This window comes from Bos indicus, chromosome 18 (genome assembly GCF_029378745.1).
Source record: "Bos indicus isolate NIAB-ARS_2022 breed Sahiwal x Tharparkar chromosome 18, NIAB-ARS_B.indTharparkar_mat_pri_1.0, whole genome shotgun sequence".
In the NCBI taxonomy this organism is placed as follows: domain Eukaryota; kingdom Metazoa; phylum Chordata; class Mammalia; order Artiodactyla; family Bovidae; genus Bos; species Bos indicus.
This window is the reverse complement of record NC_091777.1, coordinates 49,122,196-49,147,135: the sequence shown is the minus strand read 5'-3', so window position 1 is coordinate 49,147,135 and position 24,940 is coordinate 49,122,196. Positions and strand designations below refer to the sequence as shown.

At 52.9% G+C, this 24,940-nt stretch overlaps 3 protein-coding genes and 1 non-coding gene across 5 annotated transcripts; 3 read left to right on the top strand and 1 right to left on the bottom strand.

The window, feature by feature from the left end:
* Positions 1-45: 45 nt before the first annotated feature.
* On the top strand, positions 46-9,052 carry SARS2 (seryl-tRNA synthetase 2, mitochondrial). Of its 2 annotated transcripts, none has more exons than XM_019979477.2 (16): positions 46-312; positions 2,592-2,687; positions 3,455-3,484; positions 4,024-4,164; positions 4,243-4,297; positions 4,571-4,634; positions 4,877-4,982; positions 5,719-5,766; positions 6,227-6,335; positions 6,585-6,630; positions 6,720-6,807; positions 6,888-6,997; positions 8,010-8,103; positions 8,205-8,297; positions 8,410-8,475; positions 8,575-9,052. In XM_019979477.2, the coding sequence occupies exons 1-16, from the start codon at positions 46-48 to the stop codon at positions 8,716-8,718; spliced, it is 1,557 nt and encodes a 518-aa protein (XP_019835036.1). In that variant the 3' UTR covers positions 8,719-9,052. The 2 variants fall into 2 exon arrangements, with proteins under 2 accessions (XP_019835036.1, XP_070627090.1); XM_070770989.1 differs by having other exon boundaries at positions 6,510-6,630.
* Positions 9,053-9,202: 150 nt separating this feature from the next.
* Positions 9,203-14,033, top strand: CCER2 (coiled-coil glutamate rich protein 2). Its single transcript, XM_019979480.2, has 6 exons — positions 9,203-9,727; positions 11,448-11,669; positions 11,922-11,962; positions 12,114-12,201; positions 12,544-13,052; positions 13,695-14,033. The coding sequence occupies exons 2-6, from the start codon at positions 11,597-11,599 to the stop codon at positions 13,782-13,784; spliced, it is 801 nt and encodes a 266-aa protein (XP_019835039.2). The 5' UTR covers positions 9,203-9,727; positions 11,448-11,596; the 3' UTR covers positions 13,785-14,033.
* Positions 14,034-14,122: 89 nt separating this feature from the next.
* Positions 14,123-24,783, bottom strand: NFKBIB (NFKB inhibitor beta). The gene is made up of 6 exons (XM_019979478.2): positions 24,514-24,783; positions 16,704-16,809; positions 16,289-16,622; positions 15,378-15,466; positions 15,015-15,287; positions 14,123-14,265 (listed from the first exon to the last, which is right to left on the bottom strand). The coding sequence occupies exons 1-6, from the start codon at positions 24,690-24,692 to the stop codon at positions 14,170-14,172; spliced, it is 1,077 nt and encodes a 358-aa protein (XP_019835037.2). The 5' UTR covers positions 24,693-24,783; the 3' UTR covers positions 14,123-14,169.
* TRNAG-UCC (transfer RNA glycine (anticodon UCC)) lies at positions 22,192-22,264 on the top strand. Its single transcript has one exon. It is a non-coding gene; the product is annotated as a tRNA-Gly (tRNA).
* Positions 24,784-24,940: the final 157 nt, after the last annotated feature.

The window sequence follows — 24,940 nt, the reverse complement described above, 5'->3', positions numbered from 1 at the left end:
TGGGCGGGACGAGGGGGGTGCGTGACTCCTTGTCCGCCTTCCAAGATGGCTGCGTCCATAGTGCGGCGCTTGGGTCCTCTAGTAGCTGGTCGGGGCCTGCGGCTTCGAGGAGGCTGTGTCTGTAACCAGAGCTTCAAGAGAAGTTTCGCTACGGAGAGACAGGACCGGAACCTCCTGTACGAACACGCGCGTGAGGGCTACAGCGCGCTCCCTCTGCTGGATATGGAATCACTGTGCGCATACCCGGAAGATGCCGCGCGCGCGCTGGATCTCCGCAAGGGGGAGTTGCGGTCTAAGGATCTGCCCGGCATCGTGAGTGCGCTTGCGCGGCCCAACCACCGCGGGGCCGGTCCGCTTTGCCTATTGGCTGTTCGCTTTACGGACGAAATGGGCTTACAAGATACTGTCCCGCAGGGGGCGTTCTGATCGCAAGAATTTTAATTCCTTCCCAGTTTAGCCAATGTGTTGTGCCTGGCACCTAGGTACGTGTCGGATACCACGGAGTGCTAAGGCCCTACTGTCCATATAGCCATCATGCTCCTAGTCCATAAAGCGTGCTGGGAACTCACTGTCTTCCCGCGTCCTTTGTGCTCAGGCCTCTTGCCAGGCTTATGGTAAAGCCACAAAGGAAAACGGGGAACAGAGATATGAATCAGTGGGTAAGGGGAGACCCTTGCCTTTGGGGAGTGAGAGGAAGAGTTTTGCACTTACCCCACAAGTATCAGGCAGTTGCTGCTGCTACTGGTAAGTCGCTTCAGTCGTGTCCGACTCTGTGTGACCCCATAGACGTCAGCCCACCAGGCTCCCCCGTCCCTGGGATTCTCCAGGCAAGAGCACTCGAGTGAGTTGCCATTTCCTTCTCCAATGCATGAAAGTGAAAGTGAAGGTGAAGTCGCTCAGTCGTGTCCGACTCTTAGCGACCCCATGGACTGCAGCCTACCAGGCTCCTCCGTCCATGGGATTTTCCAGGCAAGACTACTGGAGTGGAGTGCCATTGCCTTCTCCGATCAGGCAGTTAAGTAGTGTTATTTTATGAACGAATGTGTTTTTGAACATATTTAGGGAGTGCGTATGTTCTGTACCTGATGTTGAGAATAAGGCAGTGAATATTAATAATCATACTACTGGGCTTCCCTGGTGGTTCAGACGGTAAAGAATCTGCCTGTAATGCAGGAGACCCAGGCTTGATCCCTAGGTCGGGAAGATTCCCTGGAGAAGGGCAGAAGAGCCTGGTGGGCTACAGTCCATAGCATTGCAAAGAGTTGGACACGACTATGCAACTAACACACACATTCATACTGTGCTACTACTCATAAGGCCAGCACATACATAACACTACATGCTGGTGAACTAGGACTGGAATTGCCATATTTCTAGACTCTGTTGAAATGCTGGGGGTGATGGGGACCCCAAATCCTCCCAGTCCTCTCTTGGACCGCCCCCCCCAACCCATACATCCAATCTAGTATAAGTGCTTTATGCAGATGAGTCCCCTTTAAGTTTCACAGCAACCCTATGAGATGGGTGCCATTATATCCACAATTTTAACAGAGGGGAAACTAAGGCTCAGAGAAGCTAATTTAAAAAGAAACAAACATATGGCAGTTCCTCAAAAAATTAAACATAGAATTACTATGTAATCCAGCAATCCCACTTCTGAGTACATACCCCCCCCCCAAAAAAAAAAAGAAAAGCAGGGACTCAAACAGATACCTACCTGTATGTTCGTGTTTATAGCAGCATTATTCACAGTGGCCAAAAGGTGGAAGTAACCCAAGTGTCCACTAATCAATGAATGGATAGAGAAAATGTGGTAGGGACTTGCCTGGTAATCCAGTGGTTAAGACTTCATGGTCCAAAGCAGGGGATGCAGGTTCGATCCCTGGCCAGGAACCTAAGACCCCACGAGCACTGAGGCCAAAAACCAAAACGTGAAACAGAAGCAATACTGTGACCAGTACAATAAAGACTTTAAAAATGGTCCACATCAAAAAGAATCTTGTAAGAAAATGTGGTAAATACTTGCAATGGAATAACATTCAGCCTTAAAAAGGAAGGAAATTCCGACACATGCTACAATGTGAGTGCTCAGCTGATCAGTCATGTCTGCCTCTTTGCAACTCCATGGACTGTAGCCTGCCAGCCTCCTCCGTCCATGAGATTTTCCAGCAAGAACACTAGAGTGGGTTGCCATTTCCTCCTCCAGGGGATCTTCCCGACCCCTGTGTCTCCTGCGTTGGCAGGTGGATTCTTTAGCACTGAGCCACCTGGGAAGCCCATACTGCAAAATGGATTTATCTTAAATTCGTTATGCTAGGTGAAGTAAGCCAGTCGCAAAAGGGCAAGCACTGTGTGATTCCAGTTCTGTGAGGCTTCTGGATTTGTCTCAGTCAAATCCACAGAGACGGAGTATAGAATGGTAGTTGGCAGGTGCAGGAATGTCTAATGGGTACAGTTTCAGTTTGGGAAGGTTCAGTGGTTCCGGAGATGGGTAGTTGTGATGCTAGCACAATATAAATGTATTTAATGCCACCGAAATGTACACTTAAAAAACAGTTAATGTGCAAAATTCTATGTATATTTTATCCCAGATCTCAACATGGCAGGAGCTGAGGCAGCTGCGGGAACAGATCCGGAGCCTGGAGGAGGAGAAGGAGGCTGTGACAGAGGCAGTGCGGGCCCTGGTGGTGAGCACGGGGTCCTGAGCAGGTGTGGGGCTGGCAGCAAGATGCCTCTGGCTACAGGTAACGGGAAACCCAGTTTCAGGAGTTTGAAGGATATGGACATTCATCGTCTCACACCACAAGCGTCCAGGGCCCAGGCATCCCTGGGGCTGATTCTTAACCACTGGACCACCAGGGAAGTCCCTAGCTCATCATCTGGGGGACACCATGCAACAGCCTGACTGGGGAGCTCCTGCCCTCAGCCCATTTCACAGACCAGGATACCAAGGCTTGGAGAGGGGAAGAGATTTGCCCAAGAGCACACTCTGGTTGGCACCCAACTTTCAGACCCAGTTCTGCTGCATTCCCTGGTGCTCAGGAACACAGAAGTTTCCGAGCATCAAAGACCGTTGGTGTCAGGCCTCCATATGCATGCTCATAGACTTTACCATTCCGAGTCTCAGTTTTCTCATCAACAAAATGGGAATCACATTGATACGAACCTCATAGTGGGGGTTATGAAGAAAAAGGATCATCTGAGAGTCCTCTGCCCATGGCTAGACATGAGGCAGCACTAAACTGAGCTACAGGGTGTGATTGCTGTTATGTTATCTTGCCTCCTCCCAGTTTTACTAATAGAGAAACTGAGGTACAGGGTGGAGGAGGGTCCAGCCAGGCACTGGCAGAGCAAGGAATTCAGATCCCCTAGCCCTGCCCTTTCACCCCTCTTTCCCCTCCCCCTCATCCCCAACTCCATCACTCTAATCACCTCCTCATCTCTTTTCTACCAGGTAAACCAGGACAACAGTCAAGTGCAGCAGGTACTACAGAGAGTTGATATCCTGTCCCTGATCGGGGGTGGGCAGCACAGATAACCATTATCAGTCATACAGTCTCCATTGTATGTGATGGAAAACGTAACTCAAGTAAGAGTAAGAAAAATAACAACAGGCTGTGTTGATTCATAAAAATCCTGGCTTCAGGTACAGCTGGATCCAGCTCCTGGCTCCTCCATATTTGGTTCAGCTTTCTCCCCTTGAGGGCACGGAAGACAAGGTCTGGTGCAAAGAGGACCATTTTCTTGATACTTCCAGACAAAGCCCTGGGGCTGATTGTCATGAGTTTGTCTTGGATCACGTGCCTGTCTTTAAGCCAATCACTTTGGCCAAGCAATGGAATGTTCTAGTAGGCCAAGCCAGAGGCATGTCCTTGTGGACGTGCCACGAGGTGGTGAGGGGAGGTTCCTGAAAGGAAATTCAGGATGTTGAGCCTGAAGAAGAAGCAACAAAGTCCACCACAGAGGTTATCCTAGCCAGGACCCCACCCTCTCCTGGGCTGACCCCACGTGTCCCGTTCCCAGGACCCCCAATATCAGAGTCTGCGGGCACGTGGCCGGGAGATCCGGAAGCAGCTCACACTCCTCTACCCCAAGGAGGCCCAGCTCGAAGAGCAGTTCTACCTGCGGGCGCTGAGGCTGCCCAACCAGACCCACCCAGACGTGGTGAGCACCTTGCCAGGCGGCAGGGGCCAGGGCCCTGTCCGGCGCCACCTTCCCTCTGACACCCACTGTTTCCCACAGCCTGTCGGGGACGAAAGCCAGGCCCGCGTGCTCCATGTGGTTGGAGACAAGCCAGGTAGGCCATAGCCCAGGCTGGGGGACCCCAGGCCGAGGGCGGGGGCTCCTGGGGTCTGGGACTGTGGCCGGAGCCTGTAGAGCCCTGGGCTTTCTCACACTGTCTCGTGTGTGTGTGTTCCTGTGTGTGTGTGTGTGTCTGGCTCTTTCTCCTCCCCTCTCTCTCCTTTTCTCTCCCTCCCTCTTCCCCCACTGTCTCTCTAATCCTCTTTCTCTCTATCCCCTGTTCCCTGTCTCTTCTCCTCTTACCCCATTGCTTTTCATCCATATACAGCTTTCTCCTTCCAACCCCGGGGCCACCTGGAAATAGCCGAGAAACTCGACATCATCCGTCAGAAGTGAGCCCCCCCTCCCAGACCCTGCCATTCAGCAACCCCCCACCCCAGCAGCTGGCTGCCGGCTCCACTTCACTGGGCTCAGCATGGGATGTGGAACCACCAGGGCCTCGCCCGGCATGAATGTTTGATGACCGGCCTCCCGCCTGGCAGCTGGGCCTCTGCCCCGGGGTGCTAGAGTCCCCCTTCTTCCCCCACCAGCCCTGGCCTACAGGCCCCCACCTGTCTGCCCATCTGTCTCCCAGGCGCCTGTCCCATGTGTCTGGCCACCGCTCCTATTACCTGCGCGGGGCTGGGGCCCTCCTGCAGCACGGCCTGGTCAACTTCACACTCAACAAGCTCATCCACCGGGTATGGGCCAGGATGGGAGGGCTGCCTGGAGGGGGTGGCATCGACGCTGAGCTCCAAAGGCTCAAGGTGGAGAGGAGGGGGTGCCTCTACTCCAGTCACTGTTTTCAGAGCTTATGTGTATGATTGGCATACTTCATTCTTAGGGCAGCGTTAAGAGGAGCGTGCTGTTACTGTCCCCTTTAGAGATGGAGAAATTGAGGCCTGGAGAGGGAGGAACTGTCCAGGACCTCTGGCTCACGTGTGGGGCTCGCCCGAGAGCCTGCACCTGTCACCATTGGCCCTCACTGCCTGCCTGCAGTGGACAGCGAGTGTTGGGGAAAGAACAGTGTCTGCTGAGACTGGGGGGGTCGGCAAGGGCTGAGGGCTGGTCATGCAGCGACCAATGGGACGCTGGTCACAGTGAGGGACCCGGACTGTCCTGAGGGCACTGGGAGTCACAGAGGGTGTTCACTGGTGGGGGACACAGTCACATCTGTACGGAGAACTACACCTCCACTGCCCTGTATGGTAACCTGAGTGAGGACATCGGGAGGCCCCAGTGACAGGGCCCCAGCACCCAGGGCCAGCTCCATGCCCACTGCTCGGGCCTGCCTCAGTGTCCTCTGCAGTGGAATGGGCTTCAGAGTGACACGGGGGAGCTGTTAGTCCCCTCTGCAGTGTCCGTTCTTCAGGCCTGAGCTTGGGGTCTGGTGGGGGTCCTGGCTGTGCTCCTCACCCCTTCCCTACCCCTTCCCAGGGCTTCACCCCCATGACGGTGCCAGACCTTCTCCGAGGAGTTGTGTTTGTAAGTGAGGACTCCGTTCCCCATGCCCAGCCATGTGTCAGGCCATGTTATGGGGGCCCCAGGCAGCAAGACCAGCCTGTCTCCACTGAAGAAACTGCCCTGGGGTTGGGTTGAAGGGGTCGCGTCATAATAGGGAACTCAGGGTGAATCTGGGGCTTCCCAGGCGGCTCAGTGGTAAAGAATCCGCCTGCCAATGCAGGAGCTGTGGGTTTGATCCCTGGGTCAGGATAATCCCCTGGAGGAGGAAATGGCAACTCCCTCCAGTCTTCTTGCCTGGAAAATTCCGTGGACAGAGGAGCCTGGCGGGCGGCAGTCCATGGGGTCAAAGGAGTCAGCATGGCTGAGTGACTGAGCACGCACATGCATGCAGGGTGCTTCCCTTCCTTCCAGGGGAGGAGCAGGGGATATGATGACAGAATGGGGCCCCCCGAGGTTACCTGTCCTCTGGCCTCCTCCCCAGGAAGGCTGTGGGATGACACCAAATGCCAAACCATCCCAAATTTACAACATCGACCCCTCCCGCTTTGAAGACCTCAACCTGGCCGGGACAGCGGAGGTAGGACTTGCAGGTGAGAGCGCACCTGGGGGCCAGAGCAGGGCGAGAGCCCCTCAGGTCCTCGGCGCGGGAGGGAAAGGGGGCAGCCAGGAGCATCCCGGGGGTGATGGCTGCACGCCCAGGGCCTATGCGTACAGTTGTGTAGGTTGTTCAGCCACGTGTCCTGACATGAGGTTGTGTCTGCCAGAAGGGACACAAAGGTTTCCTGTGGATGGATGGATGGTGGCCCTGGCTGACCCCTTCTGTCCCCTTCTCCTCCCAGGCTACTTCATGGACCACTCCGTGGCCTTCAGGGACCTGCCAATCAGGTGATGCCTTGTTCCTGTAGAACTTGTCCCCACCTGTGACATCCCCTGTCCTCTCCCTGACCCCACTTACCCACCCCACCCCCCGCCAGGATGGTTTGTTCCAGTACCTGCTACCGGGCGGAAACAGACACAGGGAAGGAGCCGTGGGGGCTGTATCGAGTACACCACTTCACCAAGGTTGGCATAGCTAGGACTGTGGCGGGGACACCCCAACAGCCTAGTGCCTCCTGACTCCTGTGCCCCTTGCCCTGCCCCAGGTGGAGATGTTTGGGGTGACAGGCCCCGGGCTGGAGCAGAGCTCAGAGCTGCTGGAGGAGTTCCTGTCCCTTCAGATGGAGATCTTGACAGAGCTGGGCTTGCACTTCCGGTGCGGGGAGGGGCCAGGGGCTGAGATGGATGGTGGGGTCTGGGGTCGGGGACAGAGGGTGAGGGGTTGGGGAGGAGGGAAAGGCTGGCTGGGTGCTCCCCCATCTTGAAAACCCTCACCGCCTCTTCTCCCCTGCCCCCTTTTGCCCGTGTTAGGATTGTATATAGGATGTCTATCTATCAAGTCCAGTGTCAAGACAAGCTCCCTTCCCTCCTGTGACTCCCCGACCCTAGCGTGCTGTCTCATCTGCCTAGTCCAAGATGGCTTTTTAAGATACTGTTTTGTTTACTTATTGTTGTTATTGGTGGTGCTGGCTCTTCACTGCTGTGCGGGCTTTTCTCCAGTCGCAGCGAGCGGGAGCTGCTGTCCAGTGGCCGTGTGCGGGCTTCTCCTTGCAGTGACTTCTCTCGTGGAGCATGGGCTCTGGAAGCTCAGGCTTCCATAGTTGAAATGCGAGGGTTCAGTGGTAGCAGCTCCCGGGCTCCAGAGCGCAGGCTCAGTAGTTGCGGCGCGTGTGCTCTGCTGCTCCACAGCATGTGAGATCTTCCTGGATCAGAGATCGAAGCCATGTTCCCTGCATTGGCAGGTGGATTCTTAACCACTGAGCCACCAGGGAAGCCCCAGGACGGCTTTTTACCTTCCAGTGGGAAGGGGAGGTTGGGGAGAGGGCACACCCCTTCCCTCTAAGGGGGTGACCAGACGGCGCGAGCCCCACCGCCTCGCTCACCCTGTCAGTCACACATTTTCAGGAGAGGCTGAGGAGGGTGGACTTTTTTCTGAGTGACCCATTACAGAAATCTGGGGGTGCTGTTGCTATCTATAGAAGGAAGAAGAGCCCTGGTGAACAAACAGCCCGGTGTCTTGGCCATCTCGTCCCCTTTGCCACCGTCATCTCTTTATTACCTCCGTTTCCCTCTTTTGGGGCTTCCTACCCTTCCATCACCTCCCACTGCACCCCACCCCCCCACCTCTCACCCACTGCCCTTTGCCCTGTCTTTCTCCGGGGCTGCAGAGTCCTGGACATGCCCACACAGGAGCTGGGCCTGCCCGCCTACCGCAAGTTTGACATTGAGGCCTGGATGCCAGGGCGAGGCCGGTTCGGTGAGGTGAGCCCCCTGTCCAGCGGGGCCCTCAGGGTGGGAAAGAGGACCCCCCTCACTGCTCCCCACAGCCCATCGTCTCAGCCCACCCCAACCCCCACGCCCAGGTCACCAGTGCTTCCAACTGCACGGACTTCCAGAGCCGCCGTTTACACATCATGTTCCAGACCGAGGCCGGGGAGCTGCAGTTCGCACACACGGTGAGCCCACACCCTTGCCCGCCCTGCCCTGCACCCCCACGCCGGAGACCCACCACTGCAGCCCCTCCCCTGGGCCCACTGGAGCCTGGATCTGAGCGTCCCCTCCTCTCAGGTGAATGCCACGGGCTGTGCTGTCCCTCGTCTCCTCATCGCCCTCCTGGAGAGCTATCAGCAGAAGGTGAGGGGCGGGGGCGGCGGGAGGATCCCATGGTGGGAGGCGGGGGCCGGAGGCTGGAAGGCCGGCTGGGCAGCCGCCTGAGGCCTGCTCTCTCCCCAGGACGGCTCAGTGCTCGTGCCCCCTGCCCTCCAGCCCTACCTCGGCACCGATCGGATCACCACCCCCACCCACGTGCCTCTCCAGTACATCGGCCCCAACCAGCCCCAGAAGCCCAGGCTCCCGGGCCAGCCTGCCTCGAGCTGAGGACTCATCCTTGTTGGCCAGTAGGGTTGTCACCACTTCCTGGAGCTTAGGGGTCCCTGGCCCCTGGGACCTGGTGTCCTGAGTCTGTCCCGACATCTACCTTCTTCATGTCCACTCCCCACCTGGGCCTCTGGACTCCAGGGTTCCTGGGGATCAGTCAGAGACCCTGTTGTCATTGGGGGTCCCAGCCTGCAGTGAGAAGCAGTGGTTCCTCCAAGGGGACTTGGAGGTCTGGGGGAGGGCAGAGGAGAGGGAGAGGAGGCCTCCATGCCTCCTTCCTTCTTCCCACCCTCAGTGATTAAGAGAAGGTTCCCTAATAAATGGTCAGAACAAAGGCTTGTGTGGGTCTGTGAGTGAGGGAGGTGGCCTGGCCGACTTGCCAGGATGCTGGCCAGTTTCTCAGAGGTGCTGAACCATCCAGGGGTCTGTGGCTGCAGGGACCATGCCAGAAGTGTCCAGCACCCCCGGAGCATGTAGAGGGTAGCTTGGGGGTCACTGAGGGAACCAAGAGGATGCTGAGGCCTCTCCCCTGACCCTGGGATAAGTGGTACCTCACACCCAACCTTCCGCCTCGGTCCCCAGCCCCAGGTGGGGCGGGAAGCAGCCTGAACTCGGTGAAGCCAGAACCCACTCCTCCCCTTGGAGCCCCCATCTCCATACCTGGAACTGCTTTCGCAGCTCCTCCAACTGCAGCACTTCAAGTCATCCTAGGCTATTCTCACATCCACATCCCATCCTTCAGCAAACCCTGGCAGCTCCTCCTCCAAAATATTTCCAGGGGGTCTCTGGTTGCCCAGTGGTTAAGAATCCACTTGCCAATGCAGAGGACACAAGTTCATGGAAGATCCCACATGCCATGGAACAACTAAGGCTGTACTCCACCGCTACTGAGCCCAAGCTCTGGAGCCCAAGAACTGCAACCACTGAGCCTGCGTGCCTAGAACCTGTACTCTCTACAACCAGAGGAAGCCTGTATGCAGCAATGAAGACGCAGTGCAGCCAAAAATAAGTAAATCTTAAAAAAAAAAAAAATTCCCAAATCCTGCCTTTGCTGTCTCGTCCGCTGTCCTGTATCGTAGCAGCCTCTTCTTGCTTTCTGCCCCCCCACGCAAAGCCAGAGGGACCCTGTGGGCAACTGCATCAGGTCATGTGCCTCCCTGCTCAGAGCCCTCCTGTGGCTCCATCTCCCTGGGAGGGAAGGACAAGTTGTCACCGGGGCCCCCGGGAACTGCCTCCCTCCTTCCTTTCTGATGGCCTCTTCCCTGTTGTGCTCTGGCCAGCCCTCCAACCTGCCTGCCTGTTCGCTCAGACTCAATCCCAACTCAGGCACTTGCTCGACTCTTTCCTATCCTAGCTGTTCTTCCCCCTAAATCTTGTGAGATTGCCTGCATTTTATCCTTCAGGTCTTAGCCCAAATGTCACCTCCTCAGAGAGGGCTCCCCTGACTAGCCTGGCCAAAAACCCCAGGCTGTAGCTGCCATGCTCCTGTGATGTGCCACAGCCATTTCCTCCTTGCCCCCCCCCCCTTTTTTTTTTTAATATTTTTTGACTGTGTCGGATCTTGGTTGCAGTGCGGAGGCTTCTGCCTAGGTGTGGTACGCAGGCTCCAGAGCACAAGGGCTCAGTTGCCCCATGGCATGTGGGATCTTAGTTCCCTGATCAGTAATCAAACCCACACCCCTTGCATTGGAACATTAGAAGGCAGATTTTTTTTTAATTCGGCAGCCTCTGGTCTTAGTTGCAGCGTTGATCTTACTTCCAGCATGCAGGATCTTTCATCGTGGTGCGCGGATTCCCCAGTTGTAGCCCAGGTGGACTTCAGAAGTTGCCTCGAAGGCTTGGTTGGCCCCGGGGCATGTGGGACTTAGTTCCCCGACCAGGGGTCAAACCCGTGTCCCCTGCATTGCAAGACGGGTTCTTAACCGCTGGACCACCATGGAAGTCCCTCCTCCTTCCTTGAGTGTTGTCTGTCTTCCCCTCTCAAATGTCCACTCCAAGAGGCCAGGGAGGTTTGCCCGTAGCCTCATTCTCTGTTGTAGCCCCAGTGTCTAGAAGAGGACTGGACATATAGTGTGTGTCCAAGAAAAATTACTGGGATGAAGGAGCCCGGGCCCGTGTAGTTCTCCATGCCAGGCACTGCCCAAGCTAATATGTATGTGCATCACTTTAATCTTCCCCATCAGCTGTGGAATAGGTTGTCACCAGCCCCGTTTCACAAGTGAGTTAACAGGTTGGATGAAGCAGTTGTCCCAGGGCTGCACTGCTGGTAGCAGAGGAGCTGCAACTCAGGTGGGGCCCAGTTACAACTCTGAGGAAGTAGGTTTATGAGACCTGCTTTCCAGAAGGCAAGGCATTGCCTGAGGATGGTCTGTAACCTCCCAGCGGGGCCTTAAGCTCATGCTAACATGTCCACTTCTATGTGACCCTGTGGGCTATAGCCAGCTTCTGTCCATGGGATTCTCCAGGCAAGAATACTGAAGTGAGTAGCCATTCCCTTCTCCAGGGGATCTTCCTGACCCAGGGATTGAACCCGGGTCTCCTGCATTGCAGGCAGATTCTTTACTGTCTGAGCCACCAGGGAAGCCCCAGTCAGACCCTGTTTATGTGGGAAGAGAAGCCCTCACCTTCCAAGCAGGCATTCAGGGGCTGGAAGCTGGAGAGGAGGGTGCAGGGCAGTGGGCCCCCATGAATAATTGAGGGTCTCAGACAGGTCTCTCTCCGCCCCACAGCTGTTGCCCTGCCTCAGGCGGCGAGGGGGAGGCGGTGACATCACTTCCTCCCCTGTGGGGGCTACTCAACGGGGGAGGGCAGGTGCGGGTTATAAGGAGCTGCCACCCCGGCCACACAGCGCCAAGGACCCTGGTCTGGACGCCCAACCATGCAGCGCCAAGGGTCCACCATGCTGCTCTTGCTGTTGCTGCCTGCTCTGCTGGCGCTGCTGCTGGGGGCTGGTGAGTGCCAGAGATCAGGGCAAACTCAGCAGCCAGCTGGGGGAGCAGGGACTCAGGTGACCAGGAATGGGGACAGTGCACCCAGTGGGGCCAGACTAGAGCTTTCCTGACTGAGCTTCCAAGTAGAGCCAGTGCCCCTGGCAGGTGGCTGGGGGAGTGGACTTGTGGGTACCGGGACGACCTTGGAACTGGAATCAGCACCAGGGACAGTGCCCAGGGTCCGAGCCCAGCACCCACCTCCTTCCCCCACAGCCACTGCAGCTCCCCTGGCACCCAGACCCTCCAAGGAGGAGGTAAGGACTGTGGCCTTTCACCCCACCTCATCTCCCTGGGACCCCAGCCCCCTCCACCATCTCCATCTCCCTTCCAACCCTCCTACGTTCTCATTCTCCCCATCTGCATTGCCCTCAATCTCCCCTCTGACCCTTCATCCTTCACCCCCAGCTGACGCGCTGTCTGGCAGAGGTGGTCACAGAAGTGCTGACGCTGGGCCAGGTGAGGCGAGGCCCCTGCCTGGCTCTCCTCCACAGAGGTAAGGGGGGCTCAAGCTCCAGTTCCTCTTAGGAGCCCCCGCCCCACCAGGGGTCTGCCCAGGGCTGCCTCGAGGCAGTGGCATCCCCTTCTCATCCCAGCGCCACTGTCTGGACTGGCATGGCACCGTTAAGCATGTCCAGACTGAAGGAGCCTGGCCCACAGCCCCACCCTTGGGGCTCCCTGCAAGGGTACAGGATGGGGGCAGAGTGTCTCCCGGTACTGACCCTCTTCTCCCAGGTGTGGGCTGTCACCTGGGGGACCTCGGGCACCCCACCCCCCGGAACTCCTCTAGGTCTGTCTCCTGATTAGCTGCACAGAGAACATCCCCTCTTTCCATCAGAAATGTGTGAGACAGAGCCCTATGGCTGTCGGTCCACTGAAGATAATGGCCTACTGCTTGGGGATTTTAAAAAGCCAGAGGCTGGGAAGATGAGGTCTAGTCAGGAGGTGAGGGACGAGGAAGAGGAGGAGGAGGCAGCAGAAAGGACCCACAAGTCTGAGGTGCGGGAACAGGCTGTCCGTGAGCAGCTCCACAGCCGGCTCCACCAGGACCACGAAGAGGAGAAAGAGGAAGAAAAGAAGAGGGGGCCCGTGGAGACCTTGGAGGGCCTGTGGAAGAAGCGTCTGGAGGGCGGCAGGGGCCCCCAGAAGCAGGTGGCAGAGCAGGCCAGCGATGAGGAGACGGCCCAGTTCGAGGCAGAGGAGAAGGGAGTGCAGGTGCTGGGCGAGGGCCGCAGCCTGTGGCAGGGGGTCGAGGCGGGCGGAGAGAGACGTGAGGACTGCCACCACTCCCGCCAGCCAGAAGCCGAGCCCCAGCAGGAGGAGAAGGAAGAGGCTTCAGACAGGCAGGTGAGTGGAGGCGGCAATGGGGGAGCAGGGTAGACCAGATGTCAGTGGACATCCTTCCAAGTAGTCACCAACAGCAACATCCACCATGAATAGGCTGACACAAGGAGTAGGTAGCAACACCTAAGCGGGGCCTTCACCTGACCAGGAGGGCTTCCATGCCTACTCCCCATACAGCAACCAAGAAGCCACCCTTATTGCCCAGAAGCGCCAGAGTTAGCTACCATTGCTGGTCTGTGACCAGTGTGTTGGCCCCATGAAAAGTAGCGGCTGTGCCCAGTTCACTGGGCCATAGGCGGACACCACTGGTGGGTCGTGGAGAGTAGAGCTGTCACCACGATCAACAGCAGTGACAGAAATGGCCCTCACCTCACAGATGGGTCATGGCATCCAAGGTGAGCGCCTGTGCTAGCCCTCCGTCTGCCGCACTGGCTATGGCAGACACCGTGGGCCTCACCGCTGGCCATGTTAGCCCACGTGACTCTTCCAGGGTCAACCAGCGGGGTCACCATTGTAGTCCACGATGACCAAGGAGACCGCTGCGGTTGCCACTGTGTGAACTGACCTGGCCCACGTTTGTGGACAACCACTGAGGTGGCCTGCCTTTGAAGGTGGGTGCTGAGACCCCATTTCTGTTGCCACCAGGGGCACGATGTGGAGCGGCTGGAGCACATGAGCGATGAGCTGAAGAAGGCGACGGAGATGCTGCGAGAGGAGCTCAGGAGGGGGGGCTGACCCCTGACCTCACGTCCTCCTCCTCCCACACACCCCATACAGCTTAGTACCGCTGACCCCCAACCTATCACCCCACCCTGCTCCCCAACCAGCAGGAGTGGGGAGAAGGGTGTGCCTTGAAACCAGGCCTGAGGGGCCAAGTCTGAGCTGGGTGGAGGGGCTGGGCTCCGCCTGACTCAGGACACAGCCCAGATGCCCTAACCCGTTCCAACCCCCGACCCCGAGTGAATAAAGCACAGAGAAAACCAAGGCTGATGGCATCGCACTTGATTTTAGAGGGACAGGGGCTCAGGAACCACCTGGAGGCCTGGGAAGGCGACTGCTGATCTAGTCACTGGTTATCGGAACTGACATTTTATTAAATTGGAAACTATTAACAGTTAAGTCAGATGGGGTCGTCAGGGAGCGGTTTTGACGCTGGGGTGGGAGGTAGCTGGTTGGGGCTCCGGCCACTGTGGACTACGATGTCATCGTATTCATCCTGGGGGCAGAGGGGCCAGGCAAAGGGGCTCAGGCAGCTGCCACCTTGCCCACTGCCCAAGTTCCCCCACCCACCGTGGGAACCGGGTGCTGCGTCGAAGCCCGAGGTCCCCGCTCCTAAGTCTAAATCCCACCTCCTAGTTCTCTCACCACCTCTTCCAAGGTCACCTGTGTTCTCCCGGCCCGCAGCCTCGCCAGTCCTTCAGCCGCCGCAGGAGGGTCTCCCCCTCTGCCCCACTTCCCTCTCCCTTTACCCAAATTCCTCAACCCCTGCCAGTCAGCGACAACCCCTGCCCACAGTCATGTCTCGCTGACTGGGCTCTCCAAGGAAGCCCCTTCACCACTGGCTGAGGTCGTTCCCCACTGCTGCCAGTGTTCGAATCACTGCTGCCCAAGGTCACCTTCCCACAGCCTGCGTTCTCCCGCTCTTGCTCCCCGAAAAAAATCTCCTGCAGCCATCCTCTGCTGCCTATGTTTACCAACCACTACGACTGAGGTTTTATCTCTCTCTCCGCTTGAGTTCTGCCTCTGCCACTGCCTTCACTTCTCACCGGCTGGTGCCTGAGCTCTCCCCACCACCCCTGTCCAGGTCTCCCCTGATACTGCCTGCATGGCTGCCTGAGCTCTCTAATCAGAGCAGCCCCAACATCAGCGGGTCTCAGTGAGCTGCACAATGTCTCCTCTCCCCCTTCCACCTGCCCGCTTTTACCCTGGCCCCCCAGCTGGGCTGCCCGCTCTCTCCTGACTCACGCCCTCATCCCCGCTCTCGCTGTCGCTGCTGCTGCTGCTGCTGCTGCTGCTGCAGGGGCCAGGCTTGTCCTCGTCCTCGGGCTCTGGGGCTCCATGAGCACGGAGGAGGCGGGCGAGGATGGCGTTGGGCCGGAGCATGGCACTACCGAGTGGGGTGCGGCCACCATACATGCGGACGGCGGGGTCAGCACCGGCCTTCAGGAGAAGCTCCAGTACGTCAGCTGCTTGGGCCTCCACAGCCAAGTGCAGGGGGCTCCGGCCACAGGTGGGCTCCTGAGGGGTGCAGCAGAGAGGTCACTGGGGCCCTGCCCCACGCGGGGACGACCTCCCACCCTGCCACATCTTCTCCGTGGGGCAGCTCACGGGTTTGTTGAGGTCGGCTCCTGCCTCCTGGAGCAGTCGGACCATCTCTGCGTCTTTGTGGATGACAGCCACGTGGAGTGGGGTGTGGCCTAGGGACAGAGTGACCGACGTCAGATGATGGAGGGGTGGGGACTGGGCCCCCAGTGCCACTATCTTCAGGGAAGGTTTGGTGACCTGAGGTTGATGGAGTTTGGGTCTGACTTCTGCATTCCTGGGTATATCAAAGAGGCCCTGTATCCCAAATCCTTAAGTCTCAGGTGATCTGGAACTTGCTGGCAGTGCCAATGCCTGGGTTGTGAGGTTGTCTGGAGGCTAGGGGTGAAGAGCCCAGGGGCTTCGGACAGGGGACCTGAGTCTTTGGTCTTACTTCACAAAGAATCAGGTCCCCACATTCCTGGGTCCATGTCCTTGGGGGGTGAGGTGGTCCCTGAACCCTGGGTCCCCACCTTCCACCTGTGGTGGGGGTCTGGTGCCAAGTATTAAATGGTTGGGCTTAGAGACGGGGTAGCTAAGACTCTGATGCGAGGGCCCTGGGTAGACAGAATCTATTTTCCCATGAGGTCTGGCTGAAGACGGCTGAATCTATTTTCCCATGAGGTCTGGCTGAAGACGGCTGTCCCTGAACCCCGATATCAGCCTCTGGGAACCTGAGTCGCCAGAGTTTCAGAGGGCCTTGCCTTTGAGTTCCCTTGTCCCAGGTGGGCTGGGGCCTGTGGTTCTCAATAACCTGGGGCTGAGCAGGCGTCCTTGGTCCTGATGCCTGGGTCCCTTGAGTAGTATTATTATTACTGGGATTATTTCCCAAGCAGCCAAGCTCTGCATCAGGAGAGCTGAGCCCAGAGCCAGCTGAACCCAGCTGCCCTCGCTCTTCTTGGGAGCCTGGGCCCTTCATGGTGACTGGGGACCCTCACCCTCATAGTCTTCAGCCTCCAGCTGCAGTTTCCAGTCCTCTTCACTCTCATCCTCTTCTTTCTCCACATCAGGTTCAGAGTACAGGGCAATAGGGGTGTGGTCGGTGTCAGGGGTATGGTCAGAGCCCTGAGCGAGGTAGGTTTTGGGGGCTCCCCTGGGGCGCTGGGGGCGAGGCTGGAGCAGCACGCGAGCACAGGTGTGGGCCCCCACGCGGCAGGCCAGGTGCAGCGCCGTGTGGCCTCCACGCTCCGCCACCAGCAAACTGGAGCCTGCTGCATACAACTTCTCTACCGCGGACGCCTCCTCCAGGATGGCGGCCAGGTGCAGGGCCGTCTGCAGGAGCAGAAGGCAGGGATGAGGGGCCATACTGAGAATCCTGGCCCCCAAGCCCTACGCTGTCCACGGGCGGCTCACCTGGCCCAAGTCATTCTGCAGGTCCAGGTACTCGGTACCAGCTGCAAAGCCTAGAAGGAAGTCCAGGAAGGGCTCATGCTGATGAATCACCGCCAAGTGCAGTGCCCTGAGGACAAGGACCAGGGTCAGAAGGCAGAGGTCAAGTATTCTTTTTATGGTTTGCTTGCTTTCATTTCCAAGGTAAACCATTCAATAACACGGTAATCCAAGCCTATGCTCCAACCAGTAACGCTGAAGAAGCTGAAGTTGAACGGTTCTATGAAGACCTACAAGACCTTTTAGAACTAACACCCAAAAAAGATGTCTTTTTCATTGTAGGGGACTGGAATGCATAAGTAGGAAGTCAAGAAACACCTGGAGTAACAGGCACATTTGGCCTTGGAATACGGAATGAAGCAGGGCAAAGACTAATAAGAGTTTTGCCAAGAAAACGCACTGGTCATAACAAACACCCTCTTCCAACAACACAAGAGAAGACTCTACACATAGACATCAGCAAATGGTCAACACCAAAATCAGACTGATTATATTCTTTGCAGCCAAAGATGGAGAAGCTCTATACGGTCAGCAAAAACAAGACCAGGAGCTGACTGTGGCTCAGATCATGAACTCCTTATTACCAAATTCAGACTTAAATTGAAGAAAGTAGGGAAAACCACTAGACCATTCAGGTATGACCTAAATCAAATCCCTTATGATTATACAGTGGAAGTGAGAAATAGATTTAAGGGACTAGATCTGATAGACAGAGTGCCTAATGAACTATGGATGGAAGTTCATGACATTATACAGGAGACAGGGATCAAGACCATCCCCATGGAAAAGAAATGCAAAAAAGCAAAATGGCTGTCTGAGGAGGCCTTACAAATAGCTGTGAAATGAAGAGAAGCGAAAAGCAAAGGAGAAAAGAAAAGATATAAGCATCCAAATGCAGAGTTCCAAAGAATAGCAAGGAGAGATAAGAAAGCCTTCCTCAGTGATCAATGCAAAGAAATAGAGGAAAACAATAGAATGGGAAAAACTAGAGATCTCTTCAAGAATATTAGAGATACCAAGGGAACATTTCATGCAAAGATGGGCTCGATAAAGGACAGAAATGGTATGGACCTAACAGAAGCAGAAGATATTAAAAAGAGGTGGCAAGAATACACAGAAGAACTGTACAAAAAAGAGCTTCATGACCCAGATAATCACGATGGTGTGATCACTCATCTAGAGCCAGACATCCTGGAATGTGACGTCAAGTGGGCCTTAGAAAGCATCACTACGAACAAAGCTAGCGGAGGTGACGGAATTCCAGTTGAGCCATTTCAAGTCCTGAAAGATGATGCTGTGAAAGTGCTGCACTCAATATGCCAGCAAATTTGGAAAACTCAGCAGTGGCCACAAGACTGGAAAAGGTCAGTTTTCATTCCAATCCCAAAGAAAGGCAATGCCAAAGCATGCTCAAACTACTGCACAATTGCACTCATCTCACATGCTAGTAAAGTAATGCTCAAAATTCTCCAAGCTAGGCTTCAGCAATATGTGAACTATGAACTTCCAGATGTTCAAGCTGGTTTTAGAAAAGGCAGAGGAACCAGAGATCAAATTGCCAACATCCGCTGGATCATGGAAAAAGCAAGAGAGTTCCAGAAAAACATCTACTTCTGCTTTATTGACTATGCCAAAGCCTTTGTGTGGATCACAATAAACTGTGGAAAATTCTGAAAGAGATGGGAATACCAGACCACCTGACCTGCCTCTTGAGAAACCTGTATGCAGGTCAGGAAGCAACAGTTAGAACTGGCCATGGAACAACAGACTGGTTCCAAACAGGAAAAGGAGTACGTCAAGGCTGTATATTGTCACCCTGCTTATTTAACTTCTATGCAGAGTACATCATGAGAAACACTGGAGTGGAAGAAACACAAGCTGGAATCAAGATTGCCGGGAGAAATATCAATCACCTCAGATATGCAGATGACACCACCCTTATGGCAGAAAGTAAAGAGGAACTCAAAAGCCTCTTGATGAAAGTGAAAGAGGACAGTGAAAAAGTTGGCTTAAAGCTCAACATTCAGAAAACAAAGATCATGGCATCTGGTCCCATCACTTCATGGGAAATAGATGGGGAAACAGTGGAAACAATGTCAGACTTCATTTTGCGGGGCTCCAAAATCACTGCAGATGGTGATTGCAGCCAGGAAATTAAAAGATGTTTACTCCTTGGAAGGAAAGTTATGACCAACCTAGACAGCATATTCAAAAGCAGAGACATTACTTTGCCAACAAAGGTCCATCTAGTCAAGCTTTGGTTTTTCCAGTGGTCATGTATGAATGTGAGTGTTGGACTATGAAGAAAGCTGAGTGCCAAAGAATTGATGCTTTTGAACTGTGGTGTTGGAGAAGACTCTTGAGAGTCCCTTAGTCCATCCTAAAGGAGATCAGTCCTGGGTGTTCATTGGAAGGACTGATGCTAAAGCTGAAACTCCAATACTTTGGCCACCTCATGCGAAGAGTTGACTTACTGGAAAAGACCCTGATGCTGGGAGGGATTGCGGGCAGGAGGAGAAGGGGACAAGAGGATGAGATGGCTGGATGGCATCACAGACTCTATGGACATGAGTTTAGTAGGCTCCGGGAGTTGGTGATGGACAGGGAGGCCTGGCGTGCTGCGATTCATAGGGTAGCAAAGAGTCGGACACGACTGAACAACTGAACTGAACTGAACTGGGTTTTGTTTTTTTGGTGGGTGGAGGGGTTGTTTGTTTGTTTTCCTTCTTATGAGGACAAGCACTCTTGCATTCATTCCTTCAACAAACGTGGAGGGCCCACTGTGTGAAGCATGATGACCCACAGCTCTAGAACCAGCTGTCAGGAATCTGGAAGGGTCAGGTCAGAGTTAATTCAGCAAATTTATTTAATCAATGTGTTTTTTTGTTTTGCTTTGGTTTGGTTTGGTATTTTTGGTTTCTTTGGTGTTTTATTTCATTTTTTGTTTTTGGCTGCACTGTGCGGCATGTGGGATCTTAGGTCCCTAACCAGAGATGGAATCCTCGCCCCCTACAGTGGAAGCAAGGAGTCTTAACCACTGGACCACCAGGGAAGTCTCCAATGTTTACTAAGTAGGACTTCTACTCCCTCCCAAGAAGAAGTAACATGGACCAGGTTTCATGCCCATCTCAAATAGAAGAAAAAGATCAGACACAGGGACTTCCCTGGTGGTCCAGCGGCTAAGACTCCGTGCTCCCAATGCAGGGGGCTCGGGTTCGATCGCTGATCAGGGAGCTAGATCCCACACGCTGCAACTAAGACCTGGTGCAGGCAAATAAATAAATATTTTAAAAAATAACAAAAAACACTACAGCACCTAAAACGAAAAATATGCTGGATGGCATTAACAACAGGTTACATGTTGCAGAAAATAGATTAGCAAACTTCAGGAGTTCACAATAGCAACTGTCCAGAATGAAACAAAAAAACAAAGAGAAATATTTAAAAATGGAAAGAACATCAGTGAGCCATGGGATATATCTGTATATAAGCAGCCCAATATACCTGTAACTGAAGGAAGCATGGGGCTTCCCCAGTGGCTCAGCGGTAAAGAATCTGCCTGCCAATGCAGGAGTCGCAGAAGACACAAGTTTGATCCCTGGGTCAGAAGATCCCCTGGAGGAGGGCATGGCACCCCACTCCAGTGTTCTTGCCTGGAGAATCCCATGGACAGAGGAGCCTGGTGGGCTACAGTCCATAGGGTCGCAAAGAGGCGGATACAGCGAGAGCAACTTAACACACACACACACACACACACACACACACACACACACACACACACACACACCAGGGCCCAACATGGAAACTCTGTTCGAAACCAACAATAAAGACAAATACCTTCAAAGCAGCCAGAGGAAAAGATACCTTAAGTACAGAAGAATAAAAATAAGCATGACAGCAGATTTCACAAAGGAAATAATGCAAGAGAACACAGCGGAGCCACTTCTTTAAAGTACTCAAAGACAGGCTGTCAACCTAGAATTCTTTAACTCAGCCAAAATATTTTTCAAAGACGGAGACAAAATTACATGCTTTCAACTACACAGAAGTTAGCGGAACTCATCACCACCCGACCCACATCACTAGAAACGTCCAAGGACACTTGTAAGCAAAAAGGAAGATGACATCAAACAAAAACATGGAAAACCAAAGAGTAAAGAACACTGAAAACAGTCACTATATGGATAAGTACATAAGATTTTTTCTTTCTCAATATGTAAATCTTCTATCTTTTGATAGGTCTTAAAAAGAAATGAGTGTTTAAGCAAAAATAACAACGTCTGAAGTTTAGAATACACGGATAAAGGAAGTCTATGACAGCAACACACTAAAGGCCAGGAAGAGACAAATGGAAACACACAATTCTAAGGTTCTTTTATGTCATGAGAAGGAGCATAACAGCACGTAAAGGTGGCACATAATAAAGCTAAAGTGGGGACTTCCCTGGTGGTCCAGTGGTTAAGAATCTGCCGCACAATGCAGGGGACGCAGGTTCGATCCCTGGTTGGGGAGCGTGTACTAAGCCCACGGGCCACTATAAGCCCTAAAGCAGGAGTCAGCAAACATTTTCTGTAAAGGGCCAGATAAATAATTCAGGCTTAGTGGATGCTATGGTCTGTCTATTACAATTCAGCTCTGCTGTTAGGATACAAAAGCAGCCATTGATATGTATTGATAAATGAATGGGCGGCACGGCTGGATTCTAACAGAACTTACTTTATGGAGTCTAAAATTTGGATTTCATGTAATTTTCACTTGCCATGAAACGTTCTTCTTTTGACTTTGCTCCAACCGGTTAAAAATGTAAAAAACCATTCTTAGCTCACAGCCATACAAAAGCTGGCGGCTGGCGGGATTTTGCCTGGAGGCCAGTTTGCCAACCTATCTTTCACAGCAACCACTAAAATAAAAAATAATGAGTAAAAGGTAACAAGCTGAAAAAAGAAATGCAATGGAACAAAATTTGCTCATTCCAAAAGGCAGAAAAAAAAGGTAAACAAAGGAGAGATAAGCAGAAAACTAATAACAAGATGACAGACGTAACCATATCAATAATTAATTAAATACAAATAGTCTAAACACTCCAATTGAAAGGTAGACACTGGACTTCCCTGGTGGTCTAGTGGTTAAGAATCCACCTGCCAACGCACTGGCAGTCAGGGGGCATGGGTTTGATCCCTGGTCTGGGAAGATTCCATGTGCTGTGGGGCAACTAACGCCATATGCCACAGCTGCCCGTGTGCTCTAGAGCCCGTGCTCCCCAACAAGAGAGACCAGCACCGTGCGAAGCCTGCACAGCACAGCTGAGAGCAGACGCCACTCGCCACAACTAGACAAAGCCTGTGCGCAGCAACCAAGACCCAGTGCAGCCAAAAATAAACAGCTAAATAAACACAAATGTTCAAAAAGGGAGAAGCTGTCAGACTGGATGAAAAAGCAAAACCTAGGGTCTTCCCTGATGGTTCAGTGGTTAAGACGTTGCACTTCCAATGCAGAGGGCCAGGGTTCAATCCCTGGTCAGGGAACAAGATCCCACATGCTGCAACTAGGAGCCGATGCAGCCAAATAAATTAAAAATAAATATTAAAAAAAGAAAAAAAAAGAAAAACCTAACTATATGATGCCTATAAGTAACAGCTTTTCAAATAAATTTAAAAGTAGGTTAAGAATAAAAAGATGGAAAAAGATATACCATGCTAACGCCTGTCAGTCAAAAAAAAGAAGGAGTTTTTTAAAATGAGAGTAGATTTCAGAGCAAGGAATATTACCCAGGATAGTGAAGATTATTTCACAATGATAAAGAGGTCAGTTCAGGAAGAGGACACAATAAACCAAAAACATTTGCACCCTTTATAACAGAGCATCCAATCACATGAAGGAAAACCTGATAAAACAACAAGGAAATCCACAATTATTATTGAAGATTTCAATATCCCACTCTCAATAACTGAGATCAAATAGACAGAAATTACCGGCAAGGATATAGTAGACTTGAAAAAGAGAAGAACCAAAGAAACCAGCACAGGACGTACTGGTGGTCTAGTGCCCAAGAATCCACCTGCCAAGGGAACACAGGCTCAATGTTTAATCCGGGAAGACCCCACATGCCTCGGGGAAACTAAGCCAATGCACAGCAACTACTGCGCCTGTGCCCTAGAGACACTGCTCCGCAACCAGAGAAGCCACCAAAATGAGAAGCCCTCACACGGCAACTAGAGGAGCCCCGGCTCACCGGAACTAGAGAAAGTCCGTGGGCAGCAAGAAAGACGCAGCACAGCCAAAAATAAATAAATAAAAGTTTTAGAAAAGAAACCCACACAACCTCTAACTGACATCTGAAGAACTACACTGAACGACAAGATAACGGACATTCTTTTCAACTGCACGCACGATAGAATTTAACTAAAAACCAATAAAAGGAAGGTATTTGGAATATCTGGAAACTAAATAACATACTCCTAAATAATCTACCGCCCAAAGAAGAAATCAAAGGAGAAATTAGAAACTATCCTGAATTAAGTGGAAATGAAAGCACAGCACATTAGAATTGATGAGATACAGCTAAAGCACTACTTTGGGAAATTTACATGAAACCTATATTAGAAAAATAGGAAGGTCTCAAATCAATGACCTCAGCTTTCACCTTAAGAGACTGGAAAAAGAACAAAAATAAACTCAAAGTAAGCAGAAGAAAGTAAATAACGAAAGTCAAAACTGAGATAAACACAACAGAAAGCAAAAAAAGAGAGAGAAAATAAATGAAACCACAGCTGGTTCTTTGAGAAGATCGGTGTTTCTTGAGTGCCTCCTATGGGTCAGGCACTGTTCTGTCACTGGGGCTATAACAGTAAACACAACAGACAAAAACCCCAGGTACATTCCCTCAATTAGGTCTTTATGACATTGTTCCTTCTACCTGGAATGTTCTCCCCAGATAATCTACTTATCTCATTCTTTCCTGCTTTATTTTTCACCAAGGAAATTACTGTCTTCTGACAAACCATTTTTTTCCTTTCATTTTTCTGTTTCTTCTCTCTTTCCTTCTCTCTCTTTCTTACTTTGTGTCTATACGGCTTTCTGTTTCTTTCTTTCCTTCTCTTTCTTTTTTGTTCCTCCCACCGTTCCTTTCTTCCTTTCTGTCAGTCTGTCTGCCCTTCCATTTATAGACTCCCACACTAGAATGTAAGCTCCACAAGGCATAAGTTGTGCTTTCTTCACTGCCTTATCACCAGCATCTACAACTGGGCCTGAAACGTTGTAGGTGCTAGATAAATACTTGTTTAACAGATGAATCCTTGCCGTCACAGAGTTTACATTTTCTCTTTCAGTGTAGGATTTGAAGATCAGTGCTCAGAAAGTGGGACCTTAGAGTCAAAAGCCAAATGTTAATTTTGGAAATCAAAATTTAAAGCTCCTAAATTAGGAGCTAAGGATCAAAGATCATATTTGGAGGTGAGATGTCAGAAGGAGCCTGTGAGCTATAGTTTTAAGATAGGTCTCAGGACTGGGGTCAGGAAGCTCAAATTGAGCTTTGAATGTGGAATCAATCAATGGATGTGAAACTCTGAGGACCAGAGTTTCAGAAAGGACGGGGTTATGATAAAAACTAGTTTGGAAACTGATTTTATCAAGGGTTAGACTTGGGGGTTAGAGGTCAGAGTAAGCATTAGAAGACAGATTTAGGATTAAGAGGTTGGAAAATCAGTATCAGGGACTAACAGGGAATCAGATGTGGGATCCTAAGGCTCGGTGGGGCAGGCTAAGGTTCACTCACGTGTCGCCATCCTCAGTGACGTAGCCGAAAACGAGGGGCGCCCACGACAGCCCCGGGCCCAGCTCCGCGCCTAGCCCAGGTCCTCCGGGGGCCGCCGCGTCCGGACCCAGAGAGCCCAGGCCGCTGTCGCACCATTCATCGGCGTCCGCAGCTTTCCCCAAACACGCGACCCCGGCCATAGCCCCCAAAGCCTCAGGGGACCCCAGCGGCTGCCCGCCAGTCGCTGGGCTCTGCCTGGAATTCTGATGCTTCCGCCCTGCTGGGAATTCCCCAACACTGCCCCCGGACTCATCCAATCAGAGTCGGCTAAATAGTAAGCGCCCCGCCCTTATTATACACCATGACCAATCAGAGTATTCAGATGGACTGCGACTCTCTACCCTTTCCCACTCATTCCGCGCGCCCTTTACCAACATGGCTGCGGACG